The 14,756-nt window shown below is 62.3% G+C and overlaps 2 protein-coding genes across 4 annotated transcripts in view; one reads left to right on the top strand and one right to left on the bottom strand.

Moving 5' to 3' along the window:
• The window catches only part of CASKIN1 (CASK interacting protein 1), a 30,854-nt gene extending 24,839 nt beyond the window's left edge, over positions 1–6,015 (top strand). For both annotated transcript variants that reach the window (XM_054270569.1, XM_054270568.1), the window contains 7 exons: positions 1,112–1,209; positions 1,343–1,453; positions 1,524–1,625; positions 2,054–2,192; positions 2,263–4,383; positions 4,486–4,879; positions 5,303–6,015. In XM_054270569.1, the coding sequence (XP_054126544.1) occupies positions 1,112–1,209; positions 1,343–1,453; positions 1,524–1,625; positions 2,054–2,192; positions 2,263–4,383; positions 4,486–4,879; positions 5,303–5,399 (3,062 nt within the window). In that variant the 3' untranslated portion in view covers positions 5,400–6,015. The remainder of the gene's footprint in view (positions 1–1,111; positions 1,210–1,342; positions 1,454–1,523; positions 1,626–2,053; positions 2,193–2,262; positions 4,384–4,485; positions 4,880–5,302) is intronic.
• Positions 6,016–7,395: 1,380 nt separating this feature from the next.
• The window catches only part of TRAF7 (TNF receptor associated factor 7), a 28,702-nt gene continuing 21,341 nt past the window's right edge, over positions 7,396–14,756 (bottom strand). For both annotated transcript variants that reach the window (XM_054270570.1, XM_054270571.1), the window contains 12 exons: positions 14,202–14,419; positions 13,933–14,006; positions 13,401–13,449; positions 13,187–13,314; positions 12,065–12,147; positions 11,888–11,927; positions 11,496–11,612; positions 10,362–10,484; positions 9,521–9,640; positions 8,921–9,052; positions 8,609–8,728; positions 7,396–8,099 (listed from right to left, as the gene is read on the bottom strand). In XM_054270570.1, coding sequence (XP_054126545.1) covers positions 8,085–8,099; positions 8,609–8,728; positions 8,921–9,052; positions 9,521–9,640; positions 10,362–10,484; positions 11,496–11,612; positions 11,888–11,927; positions 12,065–12,147; positions 13,187–13,314; positions 13,401–13,449; positions 13,933–14,006; positions 14,202–14,419 — 1,219 coding nt within the window. In that variant the 3' untranslated portion in view covers positions 7,396–8,084. The remainder of the gene's footprint in view (positions 8,100–8,608; positions 8,729–8,920; positions 9,053–9,520; positions 9,641–10,361; positions 10,485–11,495; positions 11,613–11,887; positions 11,928–12,064; positions 12,148–13,186; positions 13,315–13,400; positions 13,450–13,932; positions 14,007–14,201; positions 14,420–14,756) is intronic.

Genomic DNA, 14,756 nt, shown 5'->3' with positions numbered 1-14,756 from the left:
GTCCCCCCCACCCCGGCACCGCCACCGTGCTGGGGGGCTGCGGGAGCACGGCCACGCCACCGGGGTGCCCACGCCACGGCAGTGGCACCGACCGGGGAGCGGGGGGACAGACGGGAGAGGCACACGTGGGCGTGGGCGTGGGGGGATGCCCAGAGCTGCCCGGGCCGCGGGCAGGGAGAGGCGGGCAGGGGGATGCGCTCAGGGCAGGGGGCGCGCACACGGAGGGCGGGGGGCACGCGGGGAGGGGGCGCAGACGTTGCTAGGGAGAGGGGGAAACGCTGGAGCCATGCAGACGCAAGTGGGATGCAGACGGGAGGGAGATGCACACGGCAGAGGGATGCACATGTGAGGAGGATGCCCACGCGAGAGGGATGCAGATGCCCGAAGGATGCACACACAGCGGGGATGCACACGCACACACAAACACACACACACAGGGGGGATGCACACACGGGGAGGATGCACACGCACACAAACACACACACACACGGGGGATGCACACATGGGGAGGATGCACACGCACACACAAACACACACACACGGGGGATGCACACACGGGGAGGATGCACACACACACACACACGCACACACACATGGAAGATGCAGTTGCTGGTGATGGGGAAGGGGCTTCTCTTGTCCATCCTGATCAGAAACATGAAGGAAAAACTTCAGGGCAGCCCTCCTTACCCTGGAGGGATGCCCGTGGGGGAGCCCAAGGGATGAGCAGCTCCTGCGAGCCTGCCTGGCGGGTGGCAAGGCCAGAGGAGTGGGGCCAGAGTGTTTTGGGCACAAGAGCCCCTCTGGCTGCTGCCTGGGCTCCAGGGACAGTGGCTCTGGGGGACAGGTCTGGCTGGGTCCCACTGCTCGGGGCTGTGCTGTTCAGCTCGCCTGCCTCTCCTTGAGGAGCAGCACCCTGTCCGGGGCACCGCGGGTGCTCCGGGCTGCTCTGCTGGGCTGGGTGTCCTGTGTGCTGGGCTGGGTGTCCCGTGTGCCCTCCTGCGCCTGCCTTGGCCCTGCCAACCCGGGGCTGTGGCACCTGCCCAGGGCAGGGCTCGGCTCTCCCTTCCCTCGGCCGGACCTGGGGCCGCGCTGACCGCCGCCCCTCCGGCAGGTTCGTCGCGGTCGCAGAGCGTGGCCAGCTCCCCCTACGCCCCCCAGCCCCCCGCCGAGCCCCAGCTGAAGAAAATGGAGCCTCCATCAGAGGGGAAGGTGAGCGGGGAGCGCTGGGTGCCGCGGGGAGCGTGTGGTGGGGACAGCCTGGGGGACATGGGCAGCACTGCCCCATCCCCAGGGCGGGTCCCCATCCCCAGAGCTGCCCCATCCATCTGTCCCCTCTCCGCAGAGCTCGGAGGCCGTGTACCAGTGGCTCTGCAAGTTCCAGCTGCAGCTCTACGCTCCCAACTTCATCAACGCCGGCTACGACATCACCACCATCAGCAGGATGACGCCGGAGGTGGGGCCGGGGGCGGCGGGAGGGAGGCGCGGCCGGAGCAGGGCGGCACTGACCCCTCTCTCTGCCCCAGGACCTCACGGCCATCGGGGTCACCAAGCCGGGCCACAGGAAGAAGATCGCCTCCGAGATCAACAACCTGAGCATCCCCGAGTGGCTGCCCGAGTACAAACCGGTGAGGGCCGTGCGGGGCCGGGGGGACAGAAGCCACAGCCATGGTGGCAACGAGTCCCGTCCTGTCTTTCGGGGGAGGGTGGCGCTGGACAAGGGTGGGAGCTGGCTCCATGGTCCCAGAGCTGCCCATGTTCCGTCCCGGCAGCTCCCCGGGGCCCATCAGGCTGCTGCCAGCTGTCACCCCTGCGGATGTGGCACTGTGGCACCCCTCGTGCCCCAATGTCTGGGCACAGTGAGAGGCTTCCCAAGGGAATGGGGTTGGCAATGGCCCAGGATGCTTGTGGGGCACAGGGACAGCACAGGGACAGGGAGGGTCCCCTGGGGCTGCGATCCCACAGCAAGATGGGATCTCCTGTGTGCCGTGGGTGCCTGGGTGGCGGGGCCAGACCCTGCTGCCAGCTCCCGATCCATGCCCTGCACCCACCCCAGGCCAACCTGGCGCTGTGGCTCTCCATGATCGGCCTGTCCCAGTACTACAAGGTGCTGGTGGAGAACGGCTACGAGAACATCGACTTCATCACCGACATCACCTGGGAGGACCTGCAGGAGATCGGCATCACCAAGCTGGGTAAGGCCCCGCGCGCGGCGCTGCCCGCGGTGCCCTTGGCGGTGACGCTGATGGCACGTGCCGCCCGCAGGCCACCAGAAGAAGCTGATGCTGGCGGTGAAGAAGCTGGCGGAGCTGCAGCGCGCCGAGCTGGGCAAGTACGAGCCGGGCACGCTGAAGAGGAAGGCGTCGGGGCCGAGCCCAGAGGTGCTGGCCATCGAATCCCCGCCGCCGGAGCCGCCCGAGTGCCAGTCGCCCAAGATGACCACGTTCCAGGACAGCGAGCTCAGCAGCGAGCTGCAGGTGGCCATAACGGGCGAAGGCCCCGAGGAGCCCCCCGAGAAGGCGGCGAACCCCGCGGGCCCCGGTTACCGCTCGCCGCCGGGGCTGGGCGGCCGCGCCCGGGGCATGAGCAGCTCGCAGGAGCTGCTGGGGGACGGCCCGCGGGGCCCGCCCGCCGCCGCCGCCGCCATCTCCAAGAGCCAGGAGTACCTGGCGGAGGGGGCCGGGGAGAGCCCCCCTGCGCCGGCCAAGGAGAGCCGCCCGCCCCGGCACGGGCACCCCGTGAAGCGCGCCAGCGTGCCCCCGGTGCCCGGCAAGCCCCGGCAGCCCTTCCCCGCCTCGGCCGGGCAGCTGACGCCGCCGCAGACCCCCGGCAAGGCGCGGCCCTCGTCCCCGCAAGGCCCGGCGGCCCCGCACGCCACGGCCAAGGTGAAGCCCACCCCGCAGCTGCTGCCGCCCGGCGAGCGCCCGGCCTCGCCCCGCTCCCTGCCCCAGTCGCCCACGCACCGCGGCTTCGCCTACGTCCTGCCGCAGCCCGCCGAGGGCGAGGCGGCCCCGCCGGGGGTGCCCGTGCTGCCCGTCTCGGTGCCCGTGCTGTGCCTGCCGCCCGCGGGCGAGGGCGAGGAGGAGCCGGGCAGGCCGAAGAAGCGGGCGCACAGCCTGAACCGCTACGCCGCCTCCGACAGCGAGCAGGAGCGGGACGAGCTGCTGGTGCCGGACGCGGGGCCCTACGCCACCGTGCAGCGCCGCGTGGGCCGCAGCCACTCGGTGCGGGCCCCCGCCGGCGGCGACAAGAACGTCAACCGCAGCCAGTCCTTCGCCGTCCGGCCCAAGAAGAAGGGACCCCCGCCGCCCCCTCCCAAGCGCTCCAGCTCCGCCATCTCCAGCGCCGGCATGGCCGAGGACTTCCCCAAGGAGGGTGAGGGCGAGGCGGCCGTGGGAGCCCCGAGCGCCGAGGGCGAGGGCCGCCGGGAGCAGCGGCGGGCGAGCGACCTGGGCGGCAGCGTGGACACGGGCAGCGCCGGCAGCGTGCGCAGCATCGCGGCCATGCTGGAGATGTCGTCCATCGGCGGCGGGGCCCGCGCCCTGGCGCTGCAGAAGCCGCACGTGGCAGCCGGGCCGGGGCCGGCGCCGGCCAAGGCGCCCGAGGGCTACTACCTACAGCCCGGGCCGCCGCCGGGCAGCCCCGACCGCGCCCGCGTGGCCACCGTGCTGGCCACCGTCAAGCACAAGGAGGCCATCGGGCTGGACGGAGAGGTGGTGAACCGGCGCCGGACCATCAGCGGCCCCGTCACCGGGCTGGTGGCAGCCGCCCGCCGAGAGCGCGCCGACAGCGTGCGGTCGGAGGCGGCCGCCGACGGCCCCGGCGAGCGGCTGCGGGTGGAACGCGGCGGCTCCCCCGACGGCATCCCCTTCGCCGAGGACGGCACCCTCACCATCAAGCAGCGACCGCGGCCCCTGGGGCCGGCCCGCGGGGAGACGGGCGAGGGGCTGTCCCCGGCCCACCGCCACGGGGACCTGGCCAAGGTGGAGGCCAGCGCCACGCTCAAGCGGCGGATCCGGGCCAGGCAGAGCCAGCAGGACGGCGTCCGCTTCGTCCTCACCGAGTCCGACACCGTCAAGCGCCGGCCCAAAGCCAAGGACAAGGAGCCGGCGCTGGAGCCGGCCACGCTCGCCGTGTACCAGAACGGCACCGGCACCGTGAAGCGGCGGCCGGCCTCGGAGCTGAGCGGGGCCGAGCCGCCGCCCACCCCGCCGCCCGCCGCCCGCCCCGACGGCCCCGAGTTCGCCCCGCCGCCCGCCGAGCCCAAGAAGCCCTTCAAGCCGCCGGTGTCCCCCAAGCCCGTGCTGACGCAGCCGCCGCAGAAGATGCCCGGGCCGCCCGTGCCCGTCCCCAAAAAGGTGCCCATCCCGAGCCCCGGCAGCCCAGGTAGGTGCCCCGCCGTCCCCCGGGACGGGCGCTCCGCGGGGCGGACGCCGGGGGTCGCAGCCGGCCCCGCCGCCCTCCTGCCCCTCTCCCTTCTCTCCGCAGAGGTGAAGCGGGTCCATGGCACGCCGCCCCCCGTGTCCCCCAAGCCCACGCCGCCCCCCACGGCGCCCAAGCCCCCCAAGCCCCACGCCGCCATCCAGTCGGTGAGCGCCAGCTCCACGCCGGCGCCGTCGCCAGCCCGGCAGCTGAGCCCCGCGGGCAAGCCCTCGAGCACGCCGCCCTCGCTCTGCTCCAGCCCCGCCAAGCCCCTGTCGCCCGGCGCGCAGCCCCAGCAGGTGCCCGTGAAGCCGCCCCGCTCCACCATCGCCAGCCCGTCCGTGGACAGCGGCGGCCCCGAGCTGGCGCAGCAGAAGCTGGAGGAGACGAGCGCGTCCCTGGCGGCCGCGCTGCAGGCCGTGGAGGAGAAGATCAAACAGGAGGACAGTCAGGCGGCAGAGTAAGGGCTGCAGGGGTGGGTGGCGGCCCCGGGAGGGTGTGAGGCCGCTCGGTGCCACCGAGCACGGCAAGCCATAAGGAGCATGCACAGGGGTCAGGCTGTGACACCATGGCGGGACTGGGATGGTGCTGGGGGACACTGGTGGAGCACCAGGGGACCCTGGCTGGAACTGCCCTGGGGAGGTGACACTGAAGGACGTCTGGAGCAGCATGGGCAGGGGGACTTAGGCATGTGAGTGGCCTGGGGCCTGTCTTGGAGAGGGGACACAGGGGACATTGAGCCACAACACTGTGCCGTGGCACTGGGGACACGGTGCTGGGCACAGCAGCACAAAGGGGCAGGTGGGCCGTGCCATGGTGCCCGGGGGGCTGTGCCGTGTCCCCGTTCCATGCCACGCCCTGACCCATCTCTGTCACTCTCCAGCTCGGCCGTGGAGTCGAAGAGCACCGTGAGCATCCTGGACGACATCGGCAGCATGTTCGACGACCTGGCGGACCAGCTGGATGCCATGCTGGAGTGAGTGAGGGGCGCCAGGGCCCCGAGAACCTCAGGGCTTACGTGGGCACAAGGGCACAACGATCCACGACCCCCCGGCCCCGCCGCCCTCCCCCCGTCCCCTTTGTACAGCCGTCCCCTCCCGGACATCCCGTCCCTCGGGGTTTGCACAAAGAAGAAGATACCTCAGGATTGTGCTCACGGACTCGGCGCCGGCTCCGGCAGGACTCCCTCTTGCAGAAGCAAAAAACAAACAAACAAAATCCACAGAAATAAAACCCAACAGAAGAAACAAAGCAACACAAAGCTCCGGCCCGGGGCTCGGGGGGCTCGGGGCTGACCCTGCCAGCCGTGGTGCCGCGGGTCACCGCCGCCCGAATGTAGCACAAGCCCTGCCCGGCGCGGTGGCTCCGCCAGCCGCGTGTCACCGACGGCGTTTGCTGGTGGCGGGGCCGGGCGGGCAAAGGCACTTGGGTTTCTTTGCTCCGTTTTTAATTTTGATTTTTAAACTTTTGTTTTCTTTCTCGGTCGGCGTTGGCGGGGGCGGGCAAGGCTGGCGGTGGCCCTGGGGGCAGCGGGACGTGCCCCTGCCCGGCCCCTCCCCACCTGGGGACAGGACGGTGATAAGCTATAAAAATAAAGTATTAATTTATTGGAGGGGAAAAAAAAATAAAAAAAAAAGATATAAAGCAGATTTCCCCCAACCCCAAAATAATAAAAAAGAAATAAACTTTAACAAATATATATTTAAAAGATTTAAAAATATTAGCAATTATATATAAAGCAGTTTAAAAGAAATCAAGAGAAAACTGGATTTTAGCTTGAGAAAAACTATTAGATTATACTAAGCTGTGTGTCTTGTGGCAAACTCATTCTAAGAGTAGCACAATATTTACCTTTTCTCTGGGTGGAAGGTACGTGCGAGCGGTTCTGGTCGGGTTTTCCGTTGGGATTCAGTGTCGCGTCTTTCTTTTTCCACCGTTACGAACTCAAAGGATGTGCCTTGTTTTATGGAGGTTTTTGTTAATTCTTACACCGGAGGTGTTTCATTTCTTTTGGAGTGTCTTCAGGGTTTGGTTCGGTTTCTTTTCCTCGCTTTTGCTGTCGGTCTGTGTCTGGGTGCGTGTGGGTGTGCGTGGGTGTGCACGCGGGGTGCGTGTGCCCGGCGCGTCCCGCGGGATGCGCCGCTGTATATTCCTGTACAAACTGGAGTTGGAGTCTGGTTCAGTCGCTTGAGTCCTGATGAATGCATTTTTTGCTTGTGGTTTCCAAACAGAACTGTTGCTGTTCCTTTCTTTCTCTCGAGACGGGGAGTGGTCTCTCCCTCCTTCCCTCTCCCCCCCTGCCCTGTCTCCCCCCGTCTCTCCTGTTGTGGTCGCTGATCCAGATGTGTTTGGCACAACTTTGAAATTTCTTTTGAAAAAAACAAAAAACCAACAAAACACACAAAAAAAAAAGACTTTAAAAATAATTTAAAAAAATAAATAAATCACCCGCCTGAAAATATCTGTTGAAAAGAAAAAAGTATGTATCTAAAAAAAAAAATCCATAAAGTTCTACATGATGGATATATACATATATATATTTTTTATGATTAAGTTATGGACTCTGTATCGTATCCCATCTGTCCAGCTCTGCATCTTGGTGCTGCTCCCTGCTCTTCTGTGCTTAGATTTCACCTCTACTCGTCTTTATTCTTCCTATTCTGAATTGTAGATGGCTCGTGGTGCTGTGAAGACGTTTGCTCCTATACCAAGTCTGGCAACAAATATTTAAACAAAAATAAAAAAATAAAACCCCTGCCGGGCTGCCACCACTGTTTGTGTCCCCAAGCCTTCCTGAGTCCTCGTGGCGTGCTGGGTGTTTGTGCTGCACAGTGTGAGGGCACCCCTGGGTGTCTCTGTGGGGTGCTGGGGCCTGGCTGTTCCCTGTGGACTGTAGGGCCCAGACACTTCAATTTTCACCCCACGGGGCCAGTGCTGGCTGCTGGCTCCCTGCAATAACTCACACCGGGCAGGAACAACTCTTTCTGCTTTTATTGTCAATGAAGAAATAATCAAATCTATATTACAATCTTAAAAACAGTAGAAAATGTGAGTAAAAATGCAACGGAGGCTTTTTGTCTTTAATGTGGAGACCATTATTACAGGGTGGTGAACAATGGGCTTGTGGAACTTGATTTGAGAACTAGCTGTGGCAATAAAAATCGTACCTGGCTACTCAAGGAAACACCTCTTCCCAGCTGGATCGGCCCGGCGCCTTGGCAGTAAATTAAATACTAGAGACACACAGGGGTCGGGTGCCCACCCAGGGTACGGCCTAAAGCTCAGTCCTGCCACGGACAGGGGCCCAGCCTGTCCCCACAGGACACACGGATCTGCCCAGTCCTGGCACTGGCACTGGGCCCCCAGCACCAGTGTCACCCCAGCGCCAGCCTGGGGGTGTCCCCAGCTGGGGGGACACAGGCAGAGGAGGGCACTGGCACTGGAAGAGCTTCCTCTTTTCCATCATCTGGGGCAATCTGAGGGAACACCTGGAGCGTCCGTGGGGCAGAGCCGTCCGCAGAGCCGCCGGCCGAGGGGCAGCAGCAGCAGGCAGTGGTCGGTGCAGGAGGAGCTGCAGCAGTCGTTTCAGTGGTGTGGTCACCCACAGGCCGATGGAGAGGAGAGTTTTTGGTCTTTCAGTGTGCAGGACTCGTGTGACGCTCTCGTTAGCACGTCCAGACCTGTGGACAGACGATGGCACCGCAGGCAGTGACTCCTGAGCAGCCCTGTGGGCTTCTCCTCATCCCCACAGAGCTTCCCTCTCCACTGCCAGCATCCACAACACTGTCAGGAGAGAAACCTCCCCACCCCTGGAGAACCATCCCCTTGCTTCAAAGAATCCCAGAATCATTAAGGTTGGAAATGACCTCCGAGATCATCATATCCAACCTGTGACTGATCCCTACCTTGTCACCCAGCCCAGAGCACTGAATGCTACCTCCAGGATGAGGACTCCACCACCTCCCTGGACAGCCCCTTCCTTAGCAGCCCTTTCCATGAACAAATTCTTCCTGATGTCCAACCTGAACCTCCCCTGGCCCAGTTGGAGGTTATGTCCTCTTGTCTGGTCACTTGTTCCCTGGCAGCAGAGCTGAACCCTCACCTGTCCTCACCCTCCTGTCACTCTGACTCCTAACTCATTTAATGCCCTACGAGCCCAGACCAGCAGGAGCAGCCTGAGCAGACCCACCTTGACAGTGCTGTCCACAGCGCCAGAGAAGAGGCGGCCGCGGGACACGGCCAGGGCGGTGACACTGCCCTGGTGGCGCAGCAGGGTCTGGGTGCAGATCATGTTGTCCATGCTCCACACCTGCGGGGACACGCGGGGAGATGAGCCCAGCACAGCCCGGAGCACCGCGAGGAACGGGGATGCTGCATGTCACGGGTGACACGGGTGACACGGGTGACACATGGGGGCCCCTGGGGTTCCCCCACCCTTCCCTCAGGGCTCCTGGGCTATCCCAGGCTCCGTGTCCAGCCCCACACACAGCCCCACACGCACCCTGAGCGAGCGGTCGTAGGACGCGCTGAAGACTTTGGTTTGATCGGGCGTGGAGATGACGGCGAGGGCGTAGACTGTGCCCACGTGCCCGGTCAGTGTGCGCACCTGCTCCTTGGTCTCGATGTCCCACACCTGTGGGGACAGCTGGGCTTGGGCATCACGCTGTGCTGAGGCCACCCAGCTCCCCTGTGGGAGCTGCTCCTGCCTCCATGCACAGTGCCAGGGGGGTGCTGTGCCCGAGGGGATGGGCAGAGCCAGGTGCCCATGCCATATGTGCATGAGGCTCTCCTGTGCCCATCCCCAAGCCCTGTGCCCATCTCATATGTGGATGAGGTTCTCCTGTGCCCATCCCCAAGCCCTGTGCCCATCTCATATGTGGATGAGGTTCTCCTGTGCCCATCTCCAAGCCCAGCAGCCCATCCCATACATGGATAAGGCTCCCCTGTGCCCATCCCCAAGCCCTGTGCCCAATGCCATACGTGGATGAGGTTCTCCTGTGCCCATCCAAAGCCCTGTGCCTGTGCCATACATGGATGAGGTTCTCCTGTGCCCATCCCCAAGCCCTGTGCCCATCCCCAGGCCCCGTGCCCAATGCCATACGTGGATGAGGTTCTCGTAGGTGCCACACACGATGTGGTGGTTGGTCACGGCGATGGAGTAGACGCTGCCTCCTGACGTCTGCAGCACGTGCACACACTCCAGGTTCCGGATGTCCCAGATCTGGGAGAGATGGAGCAGAGGCAGGATGAGACCCTTCTCCCCAGGGGAGATCCCCTGCAGCCATTCTGCCATGCACAGAGCCAGCCTGGCTCCCCGTGTGCCCAGATCACACCTTTAGGGACAAACCCATCCAGCTGGGAATGTTCAGCACTGCAGAGCAAATCCCTGTTATCTTGTTTAGCTGCCCAACTTTAAATATCCAAGCTGGAAAGGTTGTGTGGAGACTTCACACCCTCTGTGTGTCAGTGCACACACGGCCCAGTCCTTGACAGCACTAAAACCCAACGCAGACAAATTAACAGAGATTCATTAACCCTGAGAAGGGCAACTTCCAATCTTCCTGTGTCCCCCAGACAGTTCACTTCTGAGAGGTGACCTATTCATCAGAACCTGAGCCAGCACAGAGCAGGGAGGGCACTGGGAACCCTCACACGGATTTATGGCAGCTCTGCAGCCAGGCAGTGACCTTCCCCTGTTATCAGCAGGAGTGTCAGGGCAGATAAGGCTGCAGCAGCCTCGAGGCGCCAGGGCTGAGGCCCCAGTTTGTCCCAGGGCGCCTCCCCAGCAGCTCCCAAAGCCCAGAGATGCAATCAGCACAGGAAAGCCCTCGTGTCACAGAGCTCTCACATCCCAGCAGCTGCCTCAGGTGCTGCTGCCCCAGTGCAGAGCCCAGAGAGGGACAGGGAGAGGGGCTCAGGGTGCCACCAGTGCTCAGTCCCACCTTGATGGTCTGGTAGGATCCACTGTACAGATAATTCTGGGAAGCCACCAGCGCTCGAACCCAGTGGTTGAGACCTGTCAGCTCCTTCTTCAGCTTGAGCTCAGTTCCCACAATATCCCACACCTGTGGAAAGCAGGGACACGCACAGGGGGAGGAAGCTCAGCGGGGCTGGGCAGGACACAGCAGTGCCCACCCTCCCTCACAGCCCTTGTGGGGATCCCTGTGCCAGCTCTCCTGCCTGATGGGAACTGCCTGATCCCACTGACTTGCAGATAAACCCCAGAAACTGCTGAGCAAGCACATTCCCTGAGGGAGCCAGCCTGGAGCCTGCATTACTGCTGGCAGAGACCCTTCCCTAGCAGAGCCATGCTGCAAAGCCCAAGGCACAGCTGCAGCAAGGAACTGCCCTGCACCTCCCCTCCCACCCTGGCACACAGGGACTGGCAGAGCTCACTCCCCCACTCTGAGCCTGCCTGGCTCATTGGCAGGAAGTGGCCAGGGAAGACAAACCCAAAAGGCCCCAAATTCTCCTTGTGCTGTGTGGCTGCTCCAGCCCTGAGCCCTCTCCAGAGCAGAGCCACTCCAGGCCCCAGATAAAGAAAAGAACACAGTCCTCTTACAGATGGACGGGCCCATAAGCTGTCTCACCAGGAGCTGGAAGCACAACCACAGGAATCTAGCCAAGGCTTTGAAGGGCAGCCTGAAAAGCTGTTTCTGGTTTCTGTGTGTTTTAGGTAGGGAATGCAGACTCAAGATCCTTTGGAGGTGGTTTCAAAACAGACAGCCTGAATCTGCAGCCAGCTTTGGAGCCCAGACACAATTCCCAATGGTCTGGGCAGGTCTGTTGGGGGCCTGAGGACACACACGCTCAGGAACTGCCAGGATACTGCAGCTGCAGCCTCAGGTTTGCAGAGCTGGAAGAAATACAGTGCTTCTGCAGCCAGAGAACAGCTTTCCCTTGAGCACAGAGCATGGTTAAACCTCTGCAGTGCTGGCTGCCCTGTGGCTCAGGAGACCTTAGCAACAAGGCCACCCACAGCTCAAAAATGGCACTTCCTTCCTCTTTGGACACTTCTGCCTCAGAGTTTGTGCCCCTGGTCCCCAGGGAGCCCCAGAGGAGCCCTGGAGCTGCACCTTGATGGCTTTGAGGGAGCCACTGAAGAGCATGTTGTGTGAGGAGACCAAAGTGCAAACAGGATTGTCGTGCGCTCGGATCGTGTTCACCTTCTGCAGGTTCTGAATATCCCAGACCTAAAACAAGAATCATGGAATGGCTTAGGAGGGAAAAGCCCTCCAAGATCACTGTCAAGCCCACCAAAGCAGAGCCCCCATGAGGGGCTGGGCAGGCCGCCCTGCCCCAGCCCAGAGCACCAGCCCCCTGCTCGCAGGGAGGAGCTGGGAGTGGGAAATGCAGCCTGCAGGAAAGCCCCAAGCCCACCCCAGGGGTGGATCCAGCACAGGAGGGTCACCGGTCCCCCCTGGCAGAGGAGGGGCAGTCCCTGCTGCCGTGGGTGCCCCGTACTCACGATGATGGTGCAGTCAGCAGAGCCACTGTACAGCTTGTTCCTGCAATGACACAAAGGGGTCACCGAGGGACAGTGCCATGGCACAGGCAGGACACAGGATGGGGAGTGTGAGGGCATGCTCAGGGGCCCCAGGGCTGTCCCCACTCTCCCCGGGGACAGGTGCCCCTCCTCACTCACCCCTGGATGCAGAGAGCCAGCACAATTCCATCGTGACCCTCCAGGGTCTTTTGGCACTTGTACGTGGTACAGGTATCCCACACCTACCAGAGAACACGGGGCTGGAGCCTGGGCAGGATGGCAGCAGCCAGAGGCTGCCTGGCACCTGGGCACTCACTGCCTGGCACCTGGGCACTGCCTGGCACCTGGGCACTCACTGCCTGGCACCTGGGCACTGCCTGGCACCTGGGCACTCAGTGCCTGGCAGCTCCCAGCCCTGCAGGCTTGGCTAGCACAGGGAAAGGGCTGCAGAGGGCCAGGCTGAAGCTAACGAGACACAGCCCAGCAGCCGCTCCAGCTCTGCTCCCTCAGCCCAGGCCAGCACCACACTCAGACACAGGAGCAGCTCTCAGGCTCCTGCTGCAGCACTTCCCACCCATGCCAGGGCTCCATTGGCACAGCACAGCTTCCCCCGCCACTGCAGAGGCTTTTCCCTGAGCACACAGAGAGGAATCCTCTCTCAGGAGGAATGTGGTGCCCAGAGCGGAGCAGGGGAGAATCTGCTTTCCTGCCCTAACGCGCAGCAATAACCATTTCCTTCCACGTGCCTCTACAACCAAAGCTCTGCTCCTGGCAGGGTCAGCTGTGGCAGCCATGGTGTCCCCAGCCTGACCAGCAGTCACCAGGGTGACACTGGGCAGGGCTGCTGAGGCTGCACTGGGGCAGTGCTGTCAGCCTGAGTTACTGAAAACAGGACAAAGGAAAACAAACGTGCCATAAAAAACAGGGAAAGGACACATCGGATCAGGGACGAATGTTTTGTTCAAAGATGACTTTTTATGACAAAGGAACATAAAATCAGAAGCTGAAATAGTCCTGAATACCCTAAATGCCACATAAAGCAAAACCAGCAGCTGCGGGAATGAGATTCTAATCTTGGCCTTGCAAAGATCTCTGCTTGTCTCTCAATTTCACTAGCACATAATGTTTCCTTGCAGATAATTTTGTCCAGCTATAATCATAAAGAATCATTTGATTCTTGGGAGGAAACTTTAGGAAGCAACATCCACCCACCCCACAAACGAACTCAGCTTCTGTTCCACGTGCAAATGCAGAAGGGGCATGGAAGAGGGAAGCTCTTACCTTAATGGTTTTGTCTGAGGAGCCACTGAAGAGCAAGTCTCCTATGGAGTACACACACAGACACCACACGGGGCCCTGGTGGCCCACAAAGGTCCCCTTGCACTTGAAGATCTGCTGAGGATCATAGGCTGCAGAGAGGAGAGCCAGGTGAGGGAGGGCAGGGCTGCCAGGAGGGCTCCCCACACCCAGCCCAGGCCACAATGGGGATACTCACATCCAAGGATGCCCATGTTGAGCCGAGCATTGATGTGGGAGAGCTCGTCCTGAAACACACAACAGGCTGTGTGAGCTGTGGAGCCATCCAGGCCAGCCTGCCCTGGACATGGCTTTAGGACTGTCCCTTCCACTGCTCCAACCCCTCTTGTCTTCTTGACTCCCACAGGGCCCTTCCTGAGCAGCCAACTCATCCCCTGAGGCCATCAAAGAGGTCTCTGCTCTACTCTGGGACTGCCACCTCCCTCTGTCACCTCCCTCCAGAGGCCACAGGGCTCTGACAGCACCTCAGAGCTGCACCAAACTCTCAGTACTCAGAGAGGCCCAGAAATACCTCTCAGAATACACTGTCCTGTCCTCGCTCTGCAATTCCCCACACTGCTTGGATCTGCTCGTCTCCCTGCTTTCTGGGGGCAATGCCCTGTAAAAGGCCCAGGCTTTGGAGCAGAAGCTCTCCCCAAAGGCTCCCCCTGCTGCAGGGAAGCCCAGGCAGGGGCAGAGCCAGGTAACTCCAGCCCAGGGCCCCTGCTCACGTTCAGCATGGAGGCGTCCCTGCGGAATTCCATCAGGTCCTCGCTCAGCTTGCTCTGGTTCTCATCCAGCACATCTGTGAGACAGGGACAGGCCCACAGTCACTGCAGAGCCACTGCTGGACCCCAGGGAGCAGGCAGAGGGCACCCACTGCCCCCCAGCCGGGGAACACACCGCTGCCATCAGCAGGGAGAGCAGCCCCGTAACGCAGCACAAAGAGCTGCCCTGTCCCTGCGGCTCTGAGCACAGAGCTCGTGTGCTGCACGCTCACCAAACTTCAGCTCCAGGTTCTTCTCCAGCTGGTCGATTTTCTCCGAGAGCTTGCCCAGCATGGAGCGCAGGAAGGCGATCTCCTGGTCCTTCTGGGCCATGGCCACCTGCATCTCGTGGAAGCGATCGTCCGTCTGCTGCAGGAACTCCTTCAGCCCCTCGAACTTGCACGTCTCCAGGTGGGTCTCGTAGGTGTCCTGGTTCCCTATGAAAGCACACCTGGGGGAAGGCAGGTGTTGGCTGGAGCAGGGCCCTCCTGGAGACTCCTGGCTCAGCCTGTGTGGGTCCCCAGCTGTCCTGCTCCTCCTGCCAGCAGCAGGGATTCTGTGGCTCCTGATCCTTCAGAGGGTGGGCTTGATCATCGTGGAGGTCCTTTCCAGTTTTAATGATTCTGTGATCCTGCTGGGAGAGGCAACTGCAGGACAAGAGAGGCCAAGCAGCTCCCACTCTTCCAGCAGGGCACTGGCCCCACACTGCACTGTCTGTCTGGGAAGTTGCAAGGAAAAGCAGATCTTGGGCAGGAGGCAGAGGGTGGTGTCAGTTTGTTGGGCTCACC

This window comes from Melozone crissalis, unplaced genomic scaffold (genome assembly GCF_028551555.1).
Source record: "Melozone crissalis strain CALT ecotype California unplaced genomic scaffold, PUWL_Pcris_2 ptg000012l_1, whole genome shotgun sequence".
NCBI classification, from domain to species: Eukaryota; Metazoa; Chordata; class Aves; order Passeriformes; family Passerellidae; genus Melozone; species Melozone crissalis.
Note: the sequence above shows the minus strand (reverse complement) of the source record. Positions and strands in the feature narration are given on the sequence as shown.